Below are 21,876 nucleotides of genomic sequence, written 5' to 3' on the forward strand. Positions count from 1 at the left end.
AAGTTTTCTTAAAAATATCTCGCTTATAACCAACATTCCTACTTACTGTATGTCCAAGTTATTGATCTATTTACACAGAACCTCTTGAGGGTTATAGAAATATAACATAAACATTATCAGAAAGTATCAGATGGGAAAGTTCACACAGGTCAGCAATGCGAGTTATAATCATATTGTCTCTGGTGCATAAAAGCCCAAAACTAACTGTAAAAATAAGGAAGTATAACAACTAAAGCAAATAATCAATATCTCTTTCTTTAATCCTAACTCTAGTGAGGATAGTTATAGAGTCAGCTATAGTTTATTATTATCACCTAGAATAGGTTTTTGACCAATAGGGGCCGAGTGAAGCTCAAACTACTTTTTGGTTTCAGTTTCACAACACTGGCTCTGAATCTGTTTTGATTTTTGTCTGATAATTGATTGAATTTGTTTTCATCCTGGCACACCCACACAGCTACCGTGGGAATGAGAGGAAACCTGTTCCACTGACACAGGTGTTTTTTCCCATGATGTCTACACAGTAACACCACCATGTTACTGTAATACTGAACGCAGCTCAGACAGCTCAGATCAGCCTGTAAATAAATATCTTATCATCTCGCTCTATAACGAGTCCCATAAACGTTTAATTGGCCAAAGTAGATGTTGTGTAGTAGAACGAACTCCTCAAAATAAAGTGTGACCTAACTATAACCCATTAACCGGAGGAGGGAGGCGTCCGTCGGCTGGTTCAACGTCTCCTTATTGGGGCTTGGTAAAAGTTTGGGACCCCCTGCCTGGATCTTACAGTAACACACACACACATATACACACATAACACACACACACACACACACCCCAGCAGCAGCAGCTCTGCAGAGTTGGAGTCACGGGGTGAGGGAGGGGGTGAATCTGCAGGACTGCTCACCACGCCTCGGCACGGTAAGTTCGTCAGCCATATTGACTAGTGTCTTGTATCTGTTTCTCCGGTCGTGGGAGTCTCTCTCTCTCTCTCTCTCTCTCTCTCTCTCTCTCTCTCTCTCTCTCACTCTTTCTACCTCTCTCTTCCTCTCTCTCTCCGCAGCTGAAGCCCGTTGTTATTATCAGCTGTTCCGCTCGTGGCTGCGCAGCGCCGCGCACCGCACCGCACCGCACAGCACCGCGCCGCCGTCCGGTAAACAGCGCAGATAGAGGACGGGAAGGTGAACCGCTCTCCTATTTTTACTCGCTGTGGATATATAAAGTAGCGCTGCCAGCTGGAGGGGGGGTGACAGTCGGACACATCCTCCTCAGCGCAGCCAGGCGTTAGAGGTGAGTTTGATCGCCTTCATCTCTGCTTGCTGCCCTAACCCTTTTTTAAGCCGCGGGGGGATTTATCTTCTTCTGCTTCTGCTTCTTCTCCTCCTCCGGGGCTTTTACGCAGGTTTCTTAACGAGCCGCGGCGCTGACAACTTGTGTGCACGGAGCGCAGCCAGGCTGTGTAGGTTTACCTTTATATGAGAGAGACAGGTTGAACACAGCGTGCTGCGGCTGCGACCTGCGGCTCATATTTAGGCTTTTTATTGCTTTTTTAAAATTATTTTCCTAACACACATTTCCGGACGGGAGGAGGACGGGTGAGTGAAGCGGTGCCACTTGGCGCAGAGCTGCTGTCTGTGTCATTTACTGTGTTATCCAACAGAAAGAGGCTTACGTTACTAGTCGGGGTAATTAGATGCTGGCTGCTCCTGCTTTTGTTTTTTTCTTCCTCTCAGCTTTGACCTGGAGGCGGTTTAGAGACCACCGCTGCTGTTAGACCGATACACGGATAGTTAGAGAGGCTGCTCCACTGGCACTACAGCCGCTTATTAGTTAGTGCTGCTGCTGCTGCTGCTGCTGCTGCTGCTGCTGCTCAGGACTAATTATTTCCTCCAGTCACCCACCACCACCGGACGAGCTGGGACGTGCCCGGTGTTGAAATCCAGCGGCTCAGTTAGTTGAGTGAACAGAAACCTTCATCCTGCGCCGCAACTTTTGCAACGAAACGCGCGGTTGCTGACGATGCGCGTTTCTTTTATTTATTTCTCTGTGCAACAATGTGGAGTAATGAGCAGCAGCTGCTACAACAACAACAACAACAACAACAACACAATGACCCCACTACTGCTGCTGCTGCATCTGTTATTGTTGTTGTTGATGTAGTGGAGCCTTTTTATTCCTATTTGTCTCAATGCACTGGCTCTTGAAATAGAAATACCGCTGTTTTTGTCTGGGCGTGCTCTGCTCCAAGAGGCCGCTCTAACTTTCAAAAAACCGTGTGTGTGTGTGTGTGTGTGTGTGTGTGTGTGTGTGTGTGTGTGTGTGTGTGTGTGTGTGTGTGTGTGTCATGTGAACAACCACAACACAGATGCTGGCCACTGATACAGTAACGGACGCTGCTCAGTATCTCTGCAGCTTCTCGGCGGTTTCCACAGTAACTAAGCGGAGTTTGATGAGAGTTCATGTGAGTTTACACCATCATCATCATCATCATCATCATCATCATCATCATCATCATCATCATCATCATCAAGTCCTCTGGAAACCGCGCAGCATCACAGCGGCTGTAACGGGGACTAGTTCTCCTTTTGCACGTGAACCAGCTCCTGAAAACAGTCAGTCAGTCACATCATTTGCGCGCGCTCCCTCCCTCGCTCTCTTGCATGATGCTCGGCTCGCGCGGCTCCATCTGGCACAAACAGACGCTCGGGGAGGTGAAGTCCGTCGCTGATTGGTCGTTGTCCCCGTCGCTGTTGCTCGTGGCTCCGCCCCCTCCAGGGACCAAATTACAGCTCATTTGAGAAAGAGGCTCCGCATCATGACATGAGATACCTTTGACTGCTGGTTTTAGATTTCCCTCCTTTTTGTAACCTGTTGAATAATGTCATAGCTGACGGCTGCAGGAGGAGAATATTTATATATCCAGACCTTCATACCATATTTATGTTAATTTCTGCAAATAAAAGTTATGTATCCTAGGTTTTAAATTCTGTTAATAAACCCTAGAGTTTGTCCTTTTTAGTAAGACATATCCATTATAAATGAAAAAAGTCGTTTTTCTCATATTCTTTTTATTATTCTTATTCTTTATTCAAATATTTGACAAACAAAACAACCAAAAATAACAATCATGAACAAAAAATATAACCACAAACAACATAATATATATTTCATATTCGAATGGAGTGGGAAGAAGTATGAATTTATTTAATCCCACCTCCTAATTACAAGACTGCCTACTCCCTTTTCTATTTTTAGCTCATTATGTAATAGGTTTTTACTATTCAATAACTAATTATGTTTCTAATTTAGGTATGAATTAATCTACATATTACATAATAAAGGTTTGAGTTGAGATTTCCTAGAACATGACCCAGTGTCACCTTACAGAAGTAGACTGTGTAACTGCTCAGGAGGTCTTGGTTTAATAAATGCAGACATAGATTTGAGCCAATTTTCACAAATAAACAGACTCATTAAATGGTGAAAGCAAACTTAGTAAAACTGGCCTCAGACTCAGCATGTGGAGCTGGCCGAATCCAGACAAATTCTTCACACACCAGCTGCCACTGTGAGACTGGAAACTGTCTGAAACTGGTCCTCGGTGTCACATTGTTGGTTGTGATGCCCGAGCAGCTCCTCCTCACGCCGAGTGGTTGGCAGTTTACCGTATCTCACTGAGCTTGTTAGAGGAGAGTTTCTGCCGTTTCCAGCTTAATTTGCACTTTTTAATATTTTGTGGAGATTTTCTGAAGTTGGCATTTTTAATTTCAGTATGACCTGTCCACCGTTTAAACCCCAAAACCAGGAAAAAAAAATAGGATGTAACAAAAGTGAATGTGCCAGAATTATCCATTATAATCATCCACTGTATTGTGAGAGTGCATGCATGCATTAGTAATAAGTACAGTAGGTCAAAGTTGAAGCGGGAAGTTGCTCTGCACTGCAGTTGGTCTTAACCTGTACAGTCTACAGTAACAATCACTGTTGTTATGGTTTCCAGATCTCTTAAGTTTAAGTCTGTTTAATGGATATTTATGTTCCTATGTCAGACTTTTTTCTATTTTTCCTTTTTGGACTTTTGATTTAAATCATATCCAGCACTTTCCTGCTATTTGCTTATTTACATGTAATCATTTGATAAGATGAGGAAACAGTTAACGGATGACAGATATAACCACTAGCTGTGGTGGTGGTTGCAGGTGTTTTGCTTGGTCGGTATCAGTTGGTGACGAAGAACAAATACTTTAGTTTCACAACCCACATCACAGCCAGGTTCAGTAATAGACACCATCCAGTTTCTCTTTCCGTCTTCCCCCTCGTCTGTTTGATTTCTCTCACTTTCTTCTTCTGTAGTTTCATCTCCGTCTTTCCTGCTCTGTGTCTGTAAAACATTAATGCAGCAGGTTCATTTTGAGGGGGGGGGCTCCTGAAACCTCTCTACCTGAATCTACACCACAGACGGTGTTCAGTCCACAATCAGTCCTCTGTTCTTGTTCAAAAACACCGACCATCGACTCTGAAAAACCTGTTTTAAGTCAACCTGGAGAAGTGTCAGCAGCATGCATGAGCAGCCAGGAGTGGTGATGCCATTAATCTCTCATTTCCATTAACTTTCACAGCCGTTCAAAGCATTTTTTTTTTTTTTTATCACCATCTGTTTAGTCAAGTGTATATTTATTCCAGTAAATATTGATCCCATGAATATTAATAACGATGAGTACACCAGCCTCATCAAAAGATTAATAAACCTGGCAGGAAATAGCAGTGTCAGGTAATGTGTGTGTGTGTGTGTGTGTGTGTGTGTGTGGTTGACTCTTTCATTCATAATGTAGAACAATGATGATTCATCTGGTTCTGAATTTAGACCATTGTCTTTATGGGCTGCGCCGTATGATCAGTATGTGTTGACAGCTCGGCAGCATCACTCATCACGGGGGGCTTAAGTGTTCGTTAGCGCCGTACGTGACCTTATTTACCCTCGATTGGCCTTCAGTTGAACTCGTGTATATATATTCACTCAGTATATTTCTCTTGTAATAATGCAATTTTCCTCTTCTTATGAGCTTATTTCTAGTCTGCAAGTTCAACATATTCTGAGGTGACACTGTAAAGGAGTCTCTAGCCAGCACTGTGTTTCTTAAAATAAAACACTATCCAGTTCTACGTTTGAAGGATCAAACCAGTGATTTTTTAACGTTTAAGTAACATAATTACCATGTTTGTCACTCACAGTCACAGTAATTGTGCTCGTAGAACCACAGCACTGATATACTGTACATGTGTGAGATTGGTTAGCAGAACAGATGTCCCGCCTACGAGTCCTCCTGATTGGACAGATGGTGCTCTATGAGGCAAACCACATTTCTGACCAACACATTGTGGCTAAGTGCGATAGAAAACTTTGTCAACTTGACGATGCGCTTGGCACGAGGAGGCTGAGGAAACCTTGACGTCTGTGGTTCCCTGAGTGAGAGAAACAACACGGAGGCTAGTCTAAGTCTGCTACTACACGTTAGATCAAAGTCATTATCACTGTTCTGCAGCTAAAGCTCATCAGTGCAGGTCGGCTCCTTGATATCCAACATCAAGAGGTGCTGGTTTGTGTGAGAGTTACTGTGTATCAGGGGATTCAGCATCGTCCGTGTCCTCGTGCTCGGAGCAGGTGCCAGCAGTGGAGGGATATTTTGGCTCTGACAACACAGGAGGGAAGTGCTCTCTCCTCTCGTCTCTGCCAACATGTTCTCCTGTGAGAAACCACTCCGAGGTGATGAGATCGGCCAACAGTCTGCAACAGAGGCTGCTGGCAGAAAAGATGAATGTACAATATTATATATACATTATCAGGTTTCATTCATGTAAACATAGGCGATGAGATCCATACTATAATCAGAGGTTTCAAGTTCACTTATTAAACAGACAGGGTTTCATTAGGGCCTTTGTACCGTCCGCCTCGTCTCCTCCATCCAAAGCCCAGCTTCCTGTTTCAGCATCAGCTTCATTTCCTCCTCATTAAGATGATACTAGATTGTATCCTGATTATATTCACTGACGCCCGATATTTCCTTATGAAACTGGTACTAGTTTGCAGAGTTACCTCTTTGCCTATGTGGAACATCGAGCTCTGATCATCCAGCAGCAGCAGCTGTCTAAGTTTGACGAGCTGTTGTTCTGTTAAAACTGTGCTCCACTCTGAGCTCAGCTCTCATACATCTTTCACTACGGCTAACTGTCAAAAAATGTGACATGTTTTCACTACACTCATGTCTGGTTTGTAGATGCCTGTATTCCCTGTTGAGTTCCCCCAACATCACAGCCCCTGAATGCAGCGCCGTGTGGCAGCTGGAGGGAGAGGCTCTGTTGTCAAACCCTCACTTCAGCTCTTGAAGGAATCGTAGCTCCCTCCGTTGTGTATTTCAACTTGGGCTGTCCCGATTAATCGACTTAAAGCAGAAGTAAGCGATCCGGGTCGTTTTGTCTAACTTCCTGTCAGCCGATGGAGTTAGCAGTCCCCGCCCTCGTCCCTACGTCACCACATTCACACGCATCCCTTGGCTGCACACACAGAGAGGACTGCCCCTTTATGCCGTTCTCTCTCCTCATTGGATAAAGGTTGTAGGATACAAGAAAAGTTTTCTCCTGGGCTCAGAGCAGAGCAGAGTGACTGACAGACCCGTGTTTCAGACCAAACACTCTATAGAAGTGATTGCTGTCGGAAGATAGAACTATTTAAGACTTATATTAAGACAAATATTGCGCTTACTTCTGCTTTAATCCATTATGTCGGAGATGTAAATATGTTGACACGTACAACATACCGAGTTGTTGTCAATTACGCAGTACGCAAACACGCACAGCAGACGTTAGCGTTCACACAAAGAACTGGAACAAAAATGGCGGAGGCTCCAGGTCCTAGCGTTTCAGACGGAGAAGAAGGCAGCAGTGGCACCGCGAAACAGCCAAAAAAGTGGCTGAAGACGTCAGAAGTGTGGAAATATTTTCAAGTGAAGCCAAACGGAGATGGCGTACCACAGTGTTTATGTAAATTAATAATCGTCAACCAAAAAAATAATCACTAGATTAGTTGAAAAATTAACAGTTTGACTAATCGACTAATCCAAAAAATTGTTGATGGAGAAAACAAATCGTTTAGGACAGCCCTAATTTCAACTGTGAAATGAAGTTACCTAAAGACAAAACAAATGTGGTTGTGATTTGATGACATTGAAAAGAAGTGAGAGTGTCGAGCTCCTGGAAGGTAAAAACAAACTGTAGTCGGTAAAGTAAGCTGTCAGAACGAATGATTCACTCAACTGGTTGTTCAAAACCACACAAATGGTCCTTTAAGTGGCAACATCAGCAGTTGTGTTTATGTTTGTGGTTTCACGGGGTCACACCCTGGACAGGCCATTTGTGCTGTTTGACAAACGCTCGCTGCCTCCTCGCGCTGGATGACAAATGACTTTCCTCCTCTGTTGTACAAGCGAAGCCTTGTTGTGGAGCGGAGCAGTTGGTACAGTTTCCTTCTGTTATAGCAGCTGTTGGAGTGAGAGTGTGTGTGTGTGTGTGTGTGGGAGAGTTCGTGTGTGTGTGTGTGTGTGTGGCAGTTATAGCAGGAGATGTTGTCGCCTCTGCAAAGACACGTAATAACAGAAAAAACACAATAACTGAAATGTTCCTCCACTGTTTATCAGGGAGCTTCATTATTTTCTATAGGAAAGATCTCTGTGTTGATATCTGGACCCGAGGGAACAGACAAAAACACACACAATGCATTGCACACACAGACACACACATCTACGAGCACATCAGCAGCTAAACCTCAAACTGCCACCGAGCTCTCACTGTGTCAGGAGGCGTTCACTAACGTCTGCTCAAATCTTGGAAAAACTACATCATAAGAAAAGACACAAATTATTCATTTGTGTCGTGATAAAAAATCCACAAAGTAAAGCAAGTAAGGAAAAGTCAAATACGTCAAAATTAAGGATGACAGGCAGAGTTAGAGAGAGAAGTAGAGGGGAAAAGAATCTAATTTGCAGCAGAAAGAGAAGCAGCGGCATCGAACATGAAGTCATGACTCAGGACGCGTAACAGGAGCTGGTTCTGGATCAGAACCAGTTCCGAGCTGAAAGGAAATAGGATTTGTTAAGAGACACTCGTGGATTTTGCTGATCACTAACACAACTTAATTGGCACTAATGCAAAGTGGCTACTGTGCTAACAACACAATCAAAGACGAGCAACCAGTATTCAGCATGATAAGATATATGTTTGTTGTTTTATTTTACCTTTTTACCAGAGTCACAAAATATCTTCTACTGTTTTGACCGCTGCAGAAAATGTAATTAGTTTGTGCTTTGTGTTGATTCCCTCACAGTTTTAATAGATAAGAGAAATCCCAATAGTAGCTGAAGACATGTGAGTGAGTTATTGAAGGGAAGAGGAAAGAGAAAGTGAGTGAGACGAAACGGTGCTCACAGAGTTTCTCTCTACACCAGTGGTGACCTGGAAGCTGTATCCACTCGGGAACGACTCTGGTTTCACAGAGTGAAGGGACACACACACACACTCACATGCACACACACACACACTCACACATGTACGCACTCACACACGCACCCACCCTGAGGGCTTATCCAGGTTTACAAGGTAGTGGGCTGCTAAACAGAGCAGACCTGTGTTCATTTGGAAAGCTCCAGATGCTTTCCGCCATAGCATACACTCAGGTGTGTGTGCGTTTGACTGTGTGTGTGTGTGTGTGTGTGCGTGTGTGTGTGTGTGTGCGCAGGCCTGAGGGTCACATGGTCCTGCAGCGTTAAATTCTATTACGTTTTGTACTGTAGATGCTAATCTCTTTCACCTTGCAGAACGGAGAACAGAGTAGATGTTATTGATCGTAGCCACCGATGAACCAGAGACAGGAGGAGGTGAAAGATGCATTTTATCCTGAATAAATTAAAAAACCTTTCAGTTCGGTGCAGCCAGGGTCATACTCTCCAGTTTTTCCTGAAGAAAAGCAGTGAAGCCGTTTAAATCCGTTCATTATTTTAGTATTCAGCGTCTTCACCTATCTCCTGGCTGCAGGTAAATGGGTCACGTCAAGCTGTGAATTCTTATGTGCGTCCCTCTCTCGGTCCGTCAGCGCTCTGCTCTGCTCTGCTCTGCTGGTCGCTCACTCACCGTCGTCTCCCACCATTGTTAAGTCGAAATGGAAAAGACGCAGCAGAAGAAAAGGAGAAAATGACACAGAGACGCCCAGCTGATAAACTCCCCATCACAGGCTGCGTATTATGCAGATTTATTAAGTCGACCTGCTTTAGATTTCACGCGTTTAACCGAGTTTCCTTCGGTGTCTTGACCCCGTATGCGTGGCTGGCATTAAACTGGCTGCCAGCGCCACAGTTTGTGTACAGTATGGTGTCTTTTATCTCTCCAGGTTGCAAGAAGTCGCTGGAATAAGAGGTGGAGCAATTATAACTAGAGGCTGATGTTTAGTATCATATCGTAATATTACAACAATCCCGGGTTAGTTAAGCTGCTTTGTGCCATTAGAAGGAGGCCGGTCTCTTCACCGCTGCTGCAGACTCTGAACAAAGACGGATTCCCAGGCCTCGTCTACCTCAAGGATTTGACCAGCAGTGGTGGTGGGGGTGATGGGGGTGATGGGGGTGATGGGAGGTCTCAGCGAGCTGTGCATTGATTTGCAGGACATGCCCTACAGTTATGTGGCACATCAAAGTGAATTTCCTGAAGGATAAAGTCAAAGAGAGAATTAAGACTGAATTAGGCCACTTTTTTTTTCTCCTAAGCAGATTCATAATGCTCTCTGATGTGATTAGAACATTTGGCACTTTGCCTCAAGAATATTCAATGCACATTTAATATATGTAGAAACCCCCCGCCCCCCCTTTCCCCTGTCTGAAGTGGGATTATAGAAGAAATAGAAATGTGGTGATAATAATAGTGTGTTATTTGCTTTTTGTAGATTTGTAGCAGAAACGTCTGCAGCAGTGTCGTCTGTTGTTTAGTAAGTTTACACACAGTGTTAATTAGGTTTTAATCGGGGTAAAGCCAGATTAATGTGATTATTGGGACTGTGACAACACATGGACGTGTCGGTTTGAATCATGAACGGTTCCTTGTTTTCTCGTAAAAGAAGCCACTTTATCGAGAGCATGTTCGACAAAGGCCAACAAAACCTGTGATTTATTTTCCTAATTTTAAGCAAGTCGCTAAATTATTCAACACCAACGCAAAAGTCTGTTTTTCATTTTTATATCAGACCCTTATTTTCTATGACCTAGAATTTACCACAATTTTTCGTGCCAGTTTGAAAATCATTTAGGTCAAACCACTGAACTTTATGGTTAAAAAATATGCTGCTGAACTTTTTTCACAAACGCTTCGTGCATGAATTAAGACTCAAGATCTTGAAGAACTTCAGGTTTCATTTAGTTTCTGCTGTCGGACCGGTTGAATTTCCCTGCGCTGACACTTGAGAAAGGTCTATTTCTGGACTGACACATCACAAAGATCTGGCACCTACAGTACCTATGGGACATCGACCAACTGCCCGCTCTGTTTCTACACTGTGGTCATTAAGCTGATGGGCAGCTCCAGATAAGCTCAAACACACACAAACAGCAAAAAGTCAACGGTCACCTCGCAGACCGATCACGTAAATGGCATCGCAAACAAAAGTAGAACAGAGGAAGTTCTGTGTGGGTTTTTTCCCCCTTTCTCTGTTTCTCTCTTTCTCTCTCTCTATGATTTCTGTCTCTATTTTTGGGAGTTCTCTTTTTCCCCCTCTCTTGGTTCAACTTGCCCAGTTCACCCTCTTCCTTCTTCTCTGTTCTCTCTAAACTCTGTCATTCTCATTTCATCCTGAACCGTCTCTCAGCGCGCTGAGTTTTCATCCTGGTAAAAGTCCAAGAGACACTTCTCTGCCAATCTGGACTCTGGAGAATTTTCAGCTGTGGCCAAGCAGCTGTTAACATGGGTGTTTTCTCAATGTGTGTGTGTGTGTGTGTGTGTGTGTGTGTGTTTCTTTGATTGAGTCTGAACAGCAGCTTCAATTGTGGGCAGAGAGGAATTTCTCTACTGGATTCAGCTGAGTTCAGTTAAGTTAAATTCGTTCCTCTCGCTGAAGCTCGTCAAGTCTAACTCAACTAGAGCTTTAATCGGTGAAGGGGTTTAGGGCTGACACCTCATTATTCAGTCTGACATCATGTTCTCGTTCGCAGGCTTCTGTCCGGCAGCGCGTACGTACGCTTCATCCTCATCGATGAGCATCATTTTTTAAAGTCGGTATAAAAGTGTCAGGAGTTGGCTGCGGTTGCCAAGAGGAGTTAGCTCAACGTTTCTGATGTTGATTTAATTAATATGTTTAAATAAAGATACGTCGTCTCCCTCACCTGCACAGCTTTTACAACCTCATCAGTCAGGTTTATTTCCATTTTGTGGCCTTTTTGTTGTTCGTTCTGGTTCTGGGAAATGACGTTTTTACGCAAAGGGACGACACACTAGTAGAAAAGCGTGGTCGTGTGCTTCTACTTCGTCTGTTTCTATTTGATAATTTCACTGAAACAAAGTAAAGACGTGAGCAGCATATACAGTAGCTTGTTCCACCGTCAGGGAACCACAGATGAGAACAGTCTGGACTGTGGGACGGCAGCTCCACGGTGGCCGAGGTGGATTTGTTCTCAGTCTGGCCTACAAAGCTTTGATTGGCTCAGTTGTTTTTCCAAGTGGGGAAACGTCCAAGCCACCGCACTGCAAATACTGAGAGAAAACCCAAAAAAAGAAAAAAGAAACCAGAACAGTGGATAGCAGTTCAGAAAGCATTGATTAGTGGGTTAATTAATCATGTGAGATGTGCTGCTTCTCTCTGCTTCATCACTGTGTGAACAAGCCTCGGCCTCTGGAGCTTTATGATCTGTGTTGTCTCACTCTGACATTTTAAAAACAACATGATGAATCGTTGAGACAAACAGCCTGAAGCATCTGATGTGTGTGTCATTTATATCTGTTGACATTAAAGTATTTGTTTTTGTTGTTTCTGTTGTTTTTGTCTCAGGCGCTGGTGCCCTGAAGAGAGGCGGGAAGACGGAGGACGACTTCTTTCTGGTTTCTCAGCAAACGGGGACGGGCGGAGAGAGGAGAAAGATGCCCAAACCAGTAAGTAAGATTTAACAGGCTGATCTGCAGAACCAGCTCTGAGTTACCGACTTTACCGCACTGGGTTTTAATCCACACACAGTTTTCCCACCTCTCTGCTGCATTCCTCAGCATCAGATCACAGGACGGGAGGTGTTGCACTTACTTTTGGTTTCTACTCTTCAGGCCTTGTCCATACGAAAACGGTGCTTCACCTAAAACAAACTTTTTTTTATTTGTTTTGAAACAAATCTCCATAAACACGGCATCGTTTCCAGAAATATCTGTGTACATATGGATCCACTGAAAACGCTGTAGTACATACTCCAGGCCTGTGTGGAGCTGTAACGCTGCCACAAAAACACCCAAAACAGAGAAGAAGACAGAAAGCTTCCCCGCTGTATTCAAACTCCAAACATTATAAGTTGATTAAATGTCGACTGGGAGTCGTGTCAGTGAAAATATGACGATAGATTACAGGTTAGAGCGGCGGGGGGTATGACATAGTGGTGTGCATCGTCACTGGCCTCACGATTCGATTTGATAACGAATCACCAGTCTACGATTCGGTTCGACAGCCAATCATTTAACAGCTGTGGTGTTCGGTTGCAGCACCACATCCAGGTGTGTTGACAACAGGAGAGGAGATTTTAAACTAAAAAGGACACGTTCGCTCGTCGGTATGGAAACGGCAGACTTTACGCGGAGCGGGCTCCGCAGATGCCCGCGCGTACTCGAGGCAGACTCAATGCAAAAATCAATTATGTGACATAACCCATAATTTTCAGCACCCCCTAGTATGATATCATCGTTTCACAAAAGATCTGTTTTGGGTGAAACGCTGGGGCGGCGTTTTCAGATTTTCCACTCTGGAACCCATTTCCAAAAAATACAGTTTTACTTGCACGGATTCATTAAATCCATATTCGTGTGGACGGCCTCTCGGTCTTTGCAGCTCTTATTGTGGATATCATCATAGTTAACAGATCACAGTGGACCACCACCGCTGCTGCTGACAAATACAGCCGTCATATTTTTATCTTTATGTGTTTTAGTCTGATCTTCAGTCTCTGTGCTGAGTAGCAGCTTGTTACTGTTCACTGCTGTCGCTGCCAAAAGACTCATCTCAGACACATCCACAGGAAGTCCTGCGAGTCTTTTCCAACCCCGCCACAATTTTTTTTTTTTCTTCACACGTTCACACATTTAATTCAGTGTAATTCAAATCTTGCAAGAGCTATATTCAGATGAATGGCAGAAGCTTAAAAAAAGATATTAAAAAGCTCCTCTCTGCAAGCACAGAAAGCCAAGAGGAAATAAATTAAGAGATTAAATTTTGGCGCAGAAGCTTTTTTTGTGGTGGAAACAAAGAAAATGAAACAAACCACACAGTCTCATATGTGCATGAGGATTTTGTGCTCGAGAACAATGTAGAAACTTCTGCAAATTTCATCTTTGAAATGTGAAATCAAAGCACTGTGAGTTTGGGTTTTGTGGTTCAACGTGTACTCAAACACAATATCTATCACTGATTATAACTGCAGAAACAGATCAGATCAGGAGCCACCAGTCTGCAGTAAACTGAATTAATGTGTTTTATTTTCAAGTCAAGACAGAAATCCTGTCATAAAAAACGGAGGCCAACAGGAAGTGGAGCTTTCAACAATCACTCTTTACTGATTGCAGCTCAGATCATCAGCGTAGTTAAGACAGGTACAATAACCGCTGCGCCTTCAAACAATACCCTCAGTACGGCCTTGACTGAATGGTACTCGGGAGGTTCAGGGTTGTTTTGGCTTGAACGAGAGGTGCAGTGCGAGTTCAGGACGGGTTTCAGCCCCTGATAAGAAATAGGTAAGAAAAGACGCAGAAATAAACCATTGTTCTGTTCAGGTTTCCTAAAGCTTCACGTGAGACCAGACCGTTGTGGTGGCGGAGCCGCTCGTACCTGCTCAGGCTCTATCGGCTCTGCCCGTCGTCGTCAGCTCTGCCCAGTCAGAAGTAATCTGTGACGGGAGTCGTGCACCGGGGTTTTTTTTTTTTGGGAAAACACGCACACGCACAGTCCCACAGAAACACAACAGTCGGTCACTTTGTGGAATTGTCCTGTCTGTTGAAAGGAGCCAACACAAAGAGGGCTTTCTCTGCTCTATTTTTGGACCGGAGGACAGTGGAGGCTTTCATGTTGCTCTGACACAAACACACACACACACACACACACACAGAGGCTGAGTTTTCTGTGCAGCTTAAATAACAGGATTAAACTCTGATGGTTGTGGAGCTGATTGGACCTTTTATTATATTACCTTTATTATATTTTAACCTTGGAAGCCGGAGTGTAAACTCCAGTAATCTGCTCAGTCACACAGCTCTTTGAAACTGAAGCAGTTTTAACTCTCAAATCTGGAACCAGTCGTTTTTTTTGGTTTTGGTTTTTTTTTACAGCATAGAAACTGATATCAGAAATTTTACTGATTGTTTAACAACTTCAGCTCATGCTCATGTTATTATGTGTATCAAACATGTCAAGAATAAAATAAATACATCTATACAAGTTATTTCTTTGCTCCAAACTGAACTATTTAGTCGTTTTGTGTGGACATAGATTGAAGAATCTCAGATGCAGTGAATATTTAACATAATAAAAGTCTCAGTTGAGAGAAATTGAAATCAAAGCAGCATTAGAACAACCTCAGTTTTGTTATTTAAGCAAATCAGGGCCTGGCTGTAAACCTAATACTCACGTCTACTACTATAAATAGCATGCTAGAGGTCAGTGAAAACTACAGCAGGGGATAGGAAGCTTGCTGTCGCAGGGTGTTTACAATACATGCTGGCTGCTTACACCGTTATCTACAGCCAGCCAGCAATTGTACTGAGCCCCTGCTCCATCAATCTCAGTAATGGGGAATTAGGCCAGGCCCAATTTCCTGGAAAGAGACGAGGGACATGTGATGGGAAAAAAATAAAGTAGCGAGAGGAATGGAGGAGGTGAAGATAGAGATGGAAAAGAGCATGATCAGTGTTGACCTGGTGTAAATCTTCTAAAAACTCAGATAATTACACGGCACTGGATTTGAACAACACTGATACAAAGAAGTGAGTAAACTGTATCAGAGAGGAACAGTTGGAGAAGCGCTGCGCCCGCAGAGAGGAGGTAGAGCCATGTGGATGGACAGATGGAAGGAAAAATGTACAAGAGAGGAAGAAAAGTTGGAACGAACGAAGAACGAGTAAAGCTCAGATTATTGAAACCCACCGTGGGGAGACAGAAAAAGGCGCACAAAGGGATAAAGGAGGATTTTAGGGGAGGGGGGGAGTGAATGACAGGCACTTTGTTCATATCAAGCCCGGAAAAGTGACACCCAAGCTGCCCTCGAGGGGAACTCCCACTCCGGTTACATCAGCCTATACTTTGACATTAAGCCCAGCAGTTGGACAGTAAACACATCAGCCCTTTCGCTGCTGCAGCTCTGTGTTGGTTTTTTTAATTTTTATTATTTGCCATGAAAATGCTGAAATGTCACATTGGATTAAAAGCTCAGTCCCAGTGTCCCCTGCAGGCATCATGCTTGATAACCACTCACTCGGCACATATAAACTGGGGCGGACTCCATTAGCTCGTCGTCGCTGATGCCGAACAACAAGAACGAGACGGAAAACACACAAAGACACATTTTTGCAGGTGGGGTTCGTAAACCTCCACCAGACCGATAAAGAGTCTTTGTTTTGTGGAGCTACTTAGAAAGCCACAGTTGTTGCTGTTGTTGTTGTCTAACCCCCTGAAAGGCGAGACAGAGCGAACACTGGTCGGCCTCAGGCTGGCCATTAAAAAGTGAACTTGGTCTGGACCTTCACCCTCCCCAAGGCGGTGTTTTAATGGTGTTTTTGTGTGTGCATGCACCTCACATAACACTAACACAACACGGGTTTCCCCTGGTATTCACCTCTTTCATGTTGTTGAGAATGGGGGGTGGTTGTTTAAAAGGGGCTCTGTGTCGGGGGGTCGGGGGGGCTAGAAGGTCGGTTTTATACAAACAGGAGCTGATTCAATCAAGTTCACAAGAGGAAACACAACAAAACAATCTTATCATCACGAAACATGTCACTGTGCTACACAAGTTATTGTTCAGAACATGTGTAGGAGACACAGGACTGAAGTAGAAGAGACTCTTTCTTCCTCCATCTTTAAAGAATGTGGTCTCCTGTTGATATACACATATACTGTATGTAGTGATCAATAAATCAATCAGACTTTATTAGTACAGCACCATTCATACAAACAATGTGAGCAAATAGAATAGAACAATAACAGGAACCAATAACTCCAAAGCAACTGTAAAGATGGAGTCATAGAGATTAAATACAAATGAAAAAGTAGGATTTTTAATAATAAAATAAAATCAAAGGCAGAAAGGAAAGATAGAATAATAAGATGTTAAAAGAGGAGAGTAAAAACAGAAACAATATAGGTGGAAGTAAAGGTAGGGTATGGAAAGGAAAACAGTCCAGAAAATGAAGCACCGTGGAATATGAATAAATAAATAGTGGTAAATAAATGAAATTCATTTAAAAGCCAAAGTAAAAAGTGGATTTAAGTTTGTTTTTTATAGCATCAACACTTCCTGCTGCCCTCAGGTCTTCAGTCGTCTTGGCGTTGAGGCTGGTTTCCCTCACATTCATGGTTTGTAAGCAGCGGTGCCTTTATTTAGACCTTCAGAGACTTATGACAAACGAGACCTTGTTCTCCGTCATCTAATCACATTTGGGTTCCGACTCAGGTTCTCGGTTGTAATTCCTCGTTCACTGCCCACCAGAGTCGCACAACACAAGAGCTTTCTGTCTTTGACTCAGCTTCCCTGGTTTTTTTTCCCTGCTGTTTCACACAACAGCTGTAGGAAGCCTGTCAAACTTGCTGTCTGATCTCAACAAGTCAACAAGTCAAAGACTGTAGAGAAACCATTATAAAACCTTGTATGATGCGGTTTAAACCGACGTGGTTTGACATTATGTCTTTATGTCACTTCACCAATAATGACGTTGGAAAGTAATGGAGAATTTTTCACCGTTTAATGATCTGACAAACTCTTTGGATACATCCACACTAATATGTGTCGGGTTTAAGAGTATCATCTATGCCAAGTCCTCAGTTTTTAAGCCTCTAAACTGGAGACGCTGCTGGTCCTGCTTTACTTTGAAAAGTCCAACGTAGCATTTAAGTCTGTTACGGAAAGAAACAGAAACTTCTGGAAACATTGACCCCAAACTCGCTTCCTGATTGGCTCTTGGATGAAAACAACACGGTAAACAAATTACAGGTGTTACAGACCTTCAACGTCTTGCTTCTGTAATCGATCAACTGTGGAGTAGACAAATCTACTTCCTGTTTACACCGGCACACACTTTTTAAGTGTGGTAGCACAGATGAAGATTATTTCTGAAGCTAAAATGCTTCTTTTTGTCTGATCATTTCTGTTTTAAAATCTGAATTTGTCTGTATTTCCTGGCAGCTTTTTGCAAACTTATTGTATGTTATCTTCTATTATACTATGTGTGAGTAATAGTAAATTGCAGACAGATCCCTTTACAATGGCAAATAATGATTTTTAGAGGAGGAAGAACAAAGAGAGAAGGTTTGGGGGGAGGGGGGGGGGGGCAAACATGGAGGAGAAGAGATACAGAACAATTCATTCTACTCATTCAACAACACACACGACCTGAGGGGGGGTTTACAAGTGGCTGGGGAATCCTTTAAAAGATGTATTGATTTCCCATAAGTTGTGGTCAGTGTAAGCATTTCCCCAGCGGCGCAGTGAGAGTGTGTGTGTGTGTGTGTGTGTGTGTGTGTGTGTGTGTCTGAATGTGTGTCGGCCTGGGTTTGTGCACATTTCACATAGCAGAATTTTTAAAAAAGCGCACGTGTTAACGCATATTCATTTTATCAGTTTATCTCTCTGCTTGAATGGAGACTGTGTGTATGGGAATAATCTTGCACCAGGCCCTGTTAATCCAGGGTGTGAGATGTGGTGGGACGTCGTACATTATTGATTTATCGCTGCGTTTTGCACATGTTGCCCCTCCTGGTGATGGTGATGGTGTCCCTGGGGGCCGGGGGCTGGTGGAGGAGGGGGGGGGAGAGGGGGGCAGCAAGTCTGCGGCGGAGGCTTTAAATATTTCAGAGGGCCATTTTCATTTATATAATGGGAATTATCCAAGTCACTAAATCTAATTAGAGGGAGGGTGTGAAGTTCACCACCTCCTCCTCCTCCTCCTCCTGTCCAACCTCAACTAAACTCAAGTCAGAGCTTCACTGGAATGTTTTATAAATAGCTGCGCTGCCAAAACATCAAGATAAAACATTAACATTAACACAGTGAGATTTATAGCTCAGTGATTTATAGTTGTTGCGTGTGTGTTAGTTCCTGTTCAGGGGGAGTCCTAGTGCTGCAGTACAGTTTATAATTATATTGTGGACAGTAGTAAATCTTGTGACCTGCACATTCACCACATTATGAGATAATAACAGAATGTTTTGAGTCGTTTTAGAGGTAAATGCAAAGCCGGTGTTGTGCTGAAAAGCTGCTTGCCGAAAACTGCGGTTTTGCATGAATTTCCCTCTAAAACAACTCTGTCTGGTAACGTTGTGTTATTATCTCATAGCGTGGTGAATGTGCAGGTCACAACTTGTCCACCAGAGCGTTGTGGAGTTGTTGGATTGTGTATTTGATGAGTTTGATGAGGGAAACCAAGAAATCCCTAGCCTCCGTAGCGTATAGCTCTGAGCAGCTCGCGGCTCTGCTCCACCGTTCTAAAAATAGCTTGCACCGACAATTAAAGGTAACAAACCTACTGCTATGACTATAGGGATTACGGCAATGGGCCAGTTTGCCAAAATGTTGAAATATCCATTTAAACATTCCTACTAAAGCTGTTAACGTATGAGTCTGTGTAGAAGCTTCAGTCAGTTACAAGACAAAAGGTTTTTATAGCCTGTCTCAGCAGCACTACTTCTTTAGTTCGGACTGACTGGACGCTACAGTGACTCGGTATCGGAAAATGACAAGACGGTCCGACGGTCCGACGGGAGCCAGTTAGTTAGCATGCTAACTTCAGTAGGAGATAGAAACAGAAGTAAAAACAACAGTTGCAGTCCTCCACCAGAGATGTCTCTTAAGTAAAGAAATGAAGTTTGACGCTGAACTCATAAAGTGTCAATGCTAACGTTGGCTCCGTAGCAGAAACAAAACACATCTCACAAATAGCAAAAACCTCTTTTAAAGAAAAATAAGTTCTACTATTTTGTGCACAAACTAAATTCTGCAGCATATTATGTTCTGAAGCAACACGTGTGCGTGTCAGTCTTTCACACACAACAAAGAGCTCTGCTGCTAACCTCAGGAGGAACGAAAAATTAAATACAACATTCATATTATTTGGTTTCTAGGCTGTTTATTAAAACATATTAACATCTTTGTGGATGTCACCTGGTGCTCTGGGAGCTCGCAGTCGTCATGTTTCACTGTTTTATTTTATCAGTTGCTGCTCTTCACTCGTACTTGAAGAGGTGTCTCTGGGGTTAAAGCTGTGTCGGCTCTGCGGTCTTTCTTTGTGCTTCGAAAAGCATCAGTTCCAGGACCAACTAGGTTTTTCGACAGCGCTGAGGGATGGATCGTTTATTATACATCCTTGATACCTCACCCTGAGTTTAAAAAATTAAACCACCGCTTTGAATGCCAGCGACTAAAGACATGAGACTAGAAAAGAGAAGTGGGTAAGTGGTTTTTGGAGTGGAGAGAAAGAGTAGCGGTCAAAAATAAAAAAAGAGTATTTGAAGAGGAAAACTCTGAAAGAGAAGTGGAAAACACTAAAGCAGAGCAAAGGTGAAGAAAGAAGAGAGTCAGAGAGGAAATGTGAAGTAGATGAGTGGAGAGAGTGGGTGAGGATGGAAAAGAGAGAAAGGTGAAGAAGGCAGCGTGGCCCTGGTTGCCTCTAAAGCCTCCGCTAACCAGCTTAGCTACCACCAGCTTTTAATTATGGCTGTCTGAGTCTCACAAACACAGTCAACAGGTGGGCTGCATGCGTGGGCAGCCGCTGCCTCTACACACTGGCCTAGTATTTAGCTATCACTACTTGTTATGAATAACATGGAGGCACTGGAAGACACTGGTAAACATGGACACACACACACATTTCATTTCCCCCAGAGCCTCAGGAGTAAAAGACTTGGCTCGAATAGGTTTTTCAAATAAAGTCACACTGCCAGCGTTTGTACATAATAATGTGATTACAACAGCTAAAACCTCCTATGCTGCTCTTGTCTCGTAACAGAAATAATATTCTGTGGCACTGTAGGTTAAACTGTGTGCGGCATGAAAGATTTACCCTATGCTGTCTCCAGTTCCTTCCTAGAAAACATCATTTAGTTCCCAGAAAGTAACGTCATTAGCATCTCATCTGTATTTAAAGGGGAGCTATGCAAGTCTGGTCGCTTTTCCACTGTGTTGCTAACCCTCCTCTTGGCTATGTGCATTTGTTTTCAACGAAGCCGGCAAGAAATCAATCTATGGAGCGATGGATAATGTTATTTATCATAAAAATGTTACGATTTTATATATTTGTGTAGTTTAATCTGTCATAAACAAGAGATTACGGGTTACAGGGTGCGGTGCTGCAGAGACGAGAGCTGGTTTTAAGGCAAGAGACACTAGTTGGAAGGTAGAGAGCCTCCATTCTCCCTGGAACAAGTTACAAGTCATTTATTTAACCATCACAATAACTCTGAAGCTGTTTAATTAAGGTAAAAATGAAGCATAGTTCCTCTTTAAGTTAGCTGTCATACAGTAGTGTCAGTCTCTCTGGTATTACACTGAATTATGGGAACAAAGGGGAAATCTTCCTTTTTACCCATACAGTTGAAAGCAGCACTACAGTATGAGTAATAGAAACATCATCCTTCATACTGACTTTGTTCAGTTTGTATTGTCACACATGGATGTAATAAGAAAACTGAACAGGTTTCTATAAAAGCTTCTTCTCTCTGGGCTCATAATAATATCAGGTGTCAGCCTGACCGGGCTGCGTGACTCCTGGTTGGATCCCCACACACACACACACTAATATATATATAATTGACATGAAATAATTAACCGATACAGCTCTTTCATACTTTTATAATTTCATCAAACCCAGTAGTTCATAGTAAGAGCCATTTCATGGTGTGAGTGATGCTCAATAGAAAAGGTGGTGCAGATCTTCCAGTAGAAACAGTCTTTTTGGACCAGTGTTTGTGTCACGTGATCCTGCAGTGCCAAATCTGACCACTATGCCAAAATAGCATGTAACCTTCGACTGTAAAATAAAGATGAACAAAGACAGAACATTACTCCTGGTTAATCCAAACCTAACACATCCGCGACTATGCAGAACTTTAAGGCTGAATAACATTCAAATGAGTGAGTTATACACAGTTTAAACGCTGTAGAGTTGTCATATAGAGGACATTTAGCCGTAGAAACCCAAATATGTCCTTTGCACCAGGATGTGAGCATGTTTATTTCTGCTATAAAGTTGGTTATTTAACATCAGAGTCAATGGTTTTGGAGCCAAAACTTCTTCTTATGTTGGCTTCATTTTTTCAGCCTTGGAGGTTGGTGCTTAAGTGCAGCTCATGGAAGGTTGAAGTTTCTCTCTTTCTCTCAGTCTGAGTGAAAATCATGT

General features: G+C 43.1%; 1 protein-coding gene across 4 annotated transcripts in view; it reads left to right on the forward strand.

Moving 5' to 3' along the window:
* Positions 1-865: 865 nt before the first annotated feature.
* Positions 866-21,876, forward strand: part of LOC146965369 (radixin) — a 49,842-nt gene continuing 28,831 nt past the window's right edge. Inside the window, exons 1-2 of one of the 4 annotated variants that reach the window (XM_085765745.1) lie at positions 866-924; positions 12,080-12,180. In XM_085765745.1, the coding sequence (XP_085621871.1) occupies positions 12,169-12,180 (12 nt within the window). In that variant the 5' untranslated portion in view covers positions 866-924; positions 12,080-12,168. Of the gene's footprint in view, positions 925-1,251; positions 1,599-10,865; positions 11,123-12,079; positions 12,181-21,876 lie in introns of those variants that run through there. The other 3 variants (XM_085765743.1, XM_085765742.1, XM_085765744.1) reach the window with 3 other exon arrangements.

Source organism: Trachurus japonicus, chromosome 21 (genome assembly GCF_045865225.1).
Source record: "Trachurus japonicus isolate A0001 chromosome 21, Traja_1.0".
NCBI lineage: Eukaryota > Metazoa > Chordata > Actinopteri > Carangiformes > Carangidae > Trachurus > Trachurus japonicus.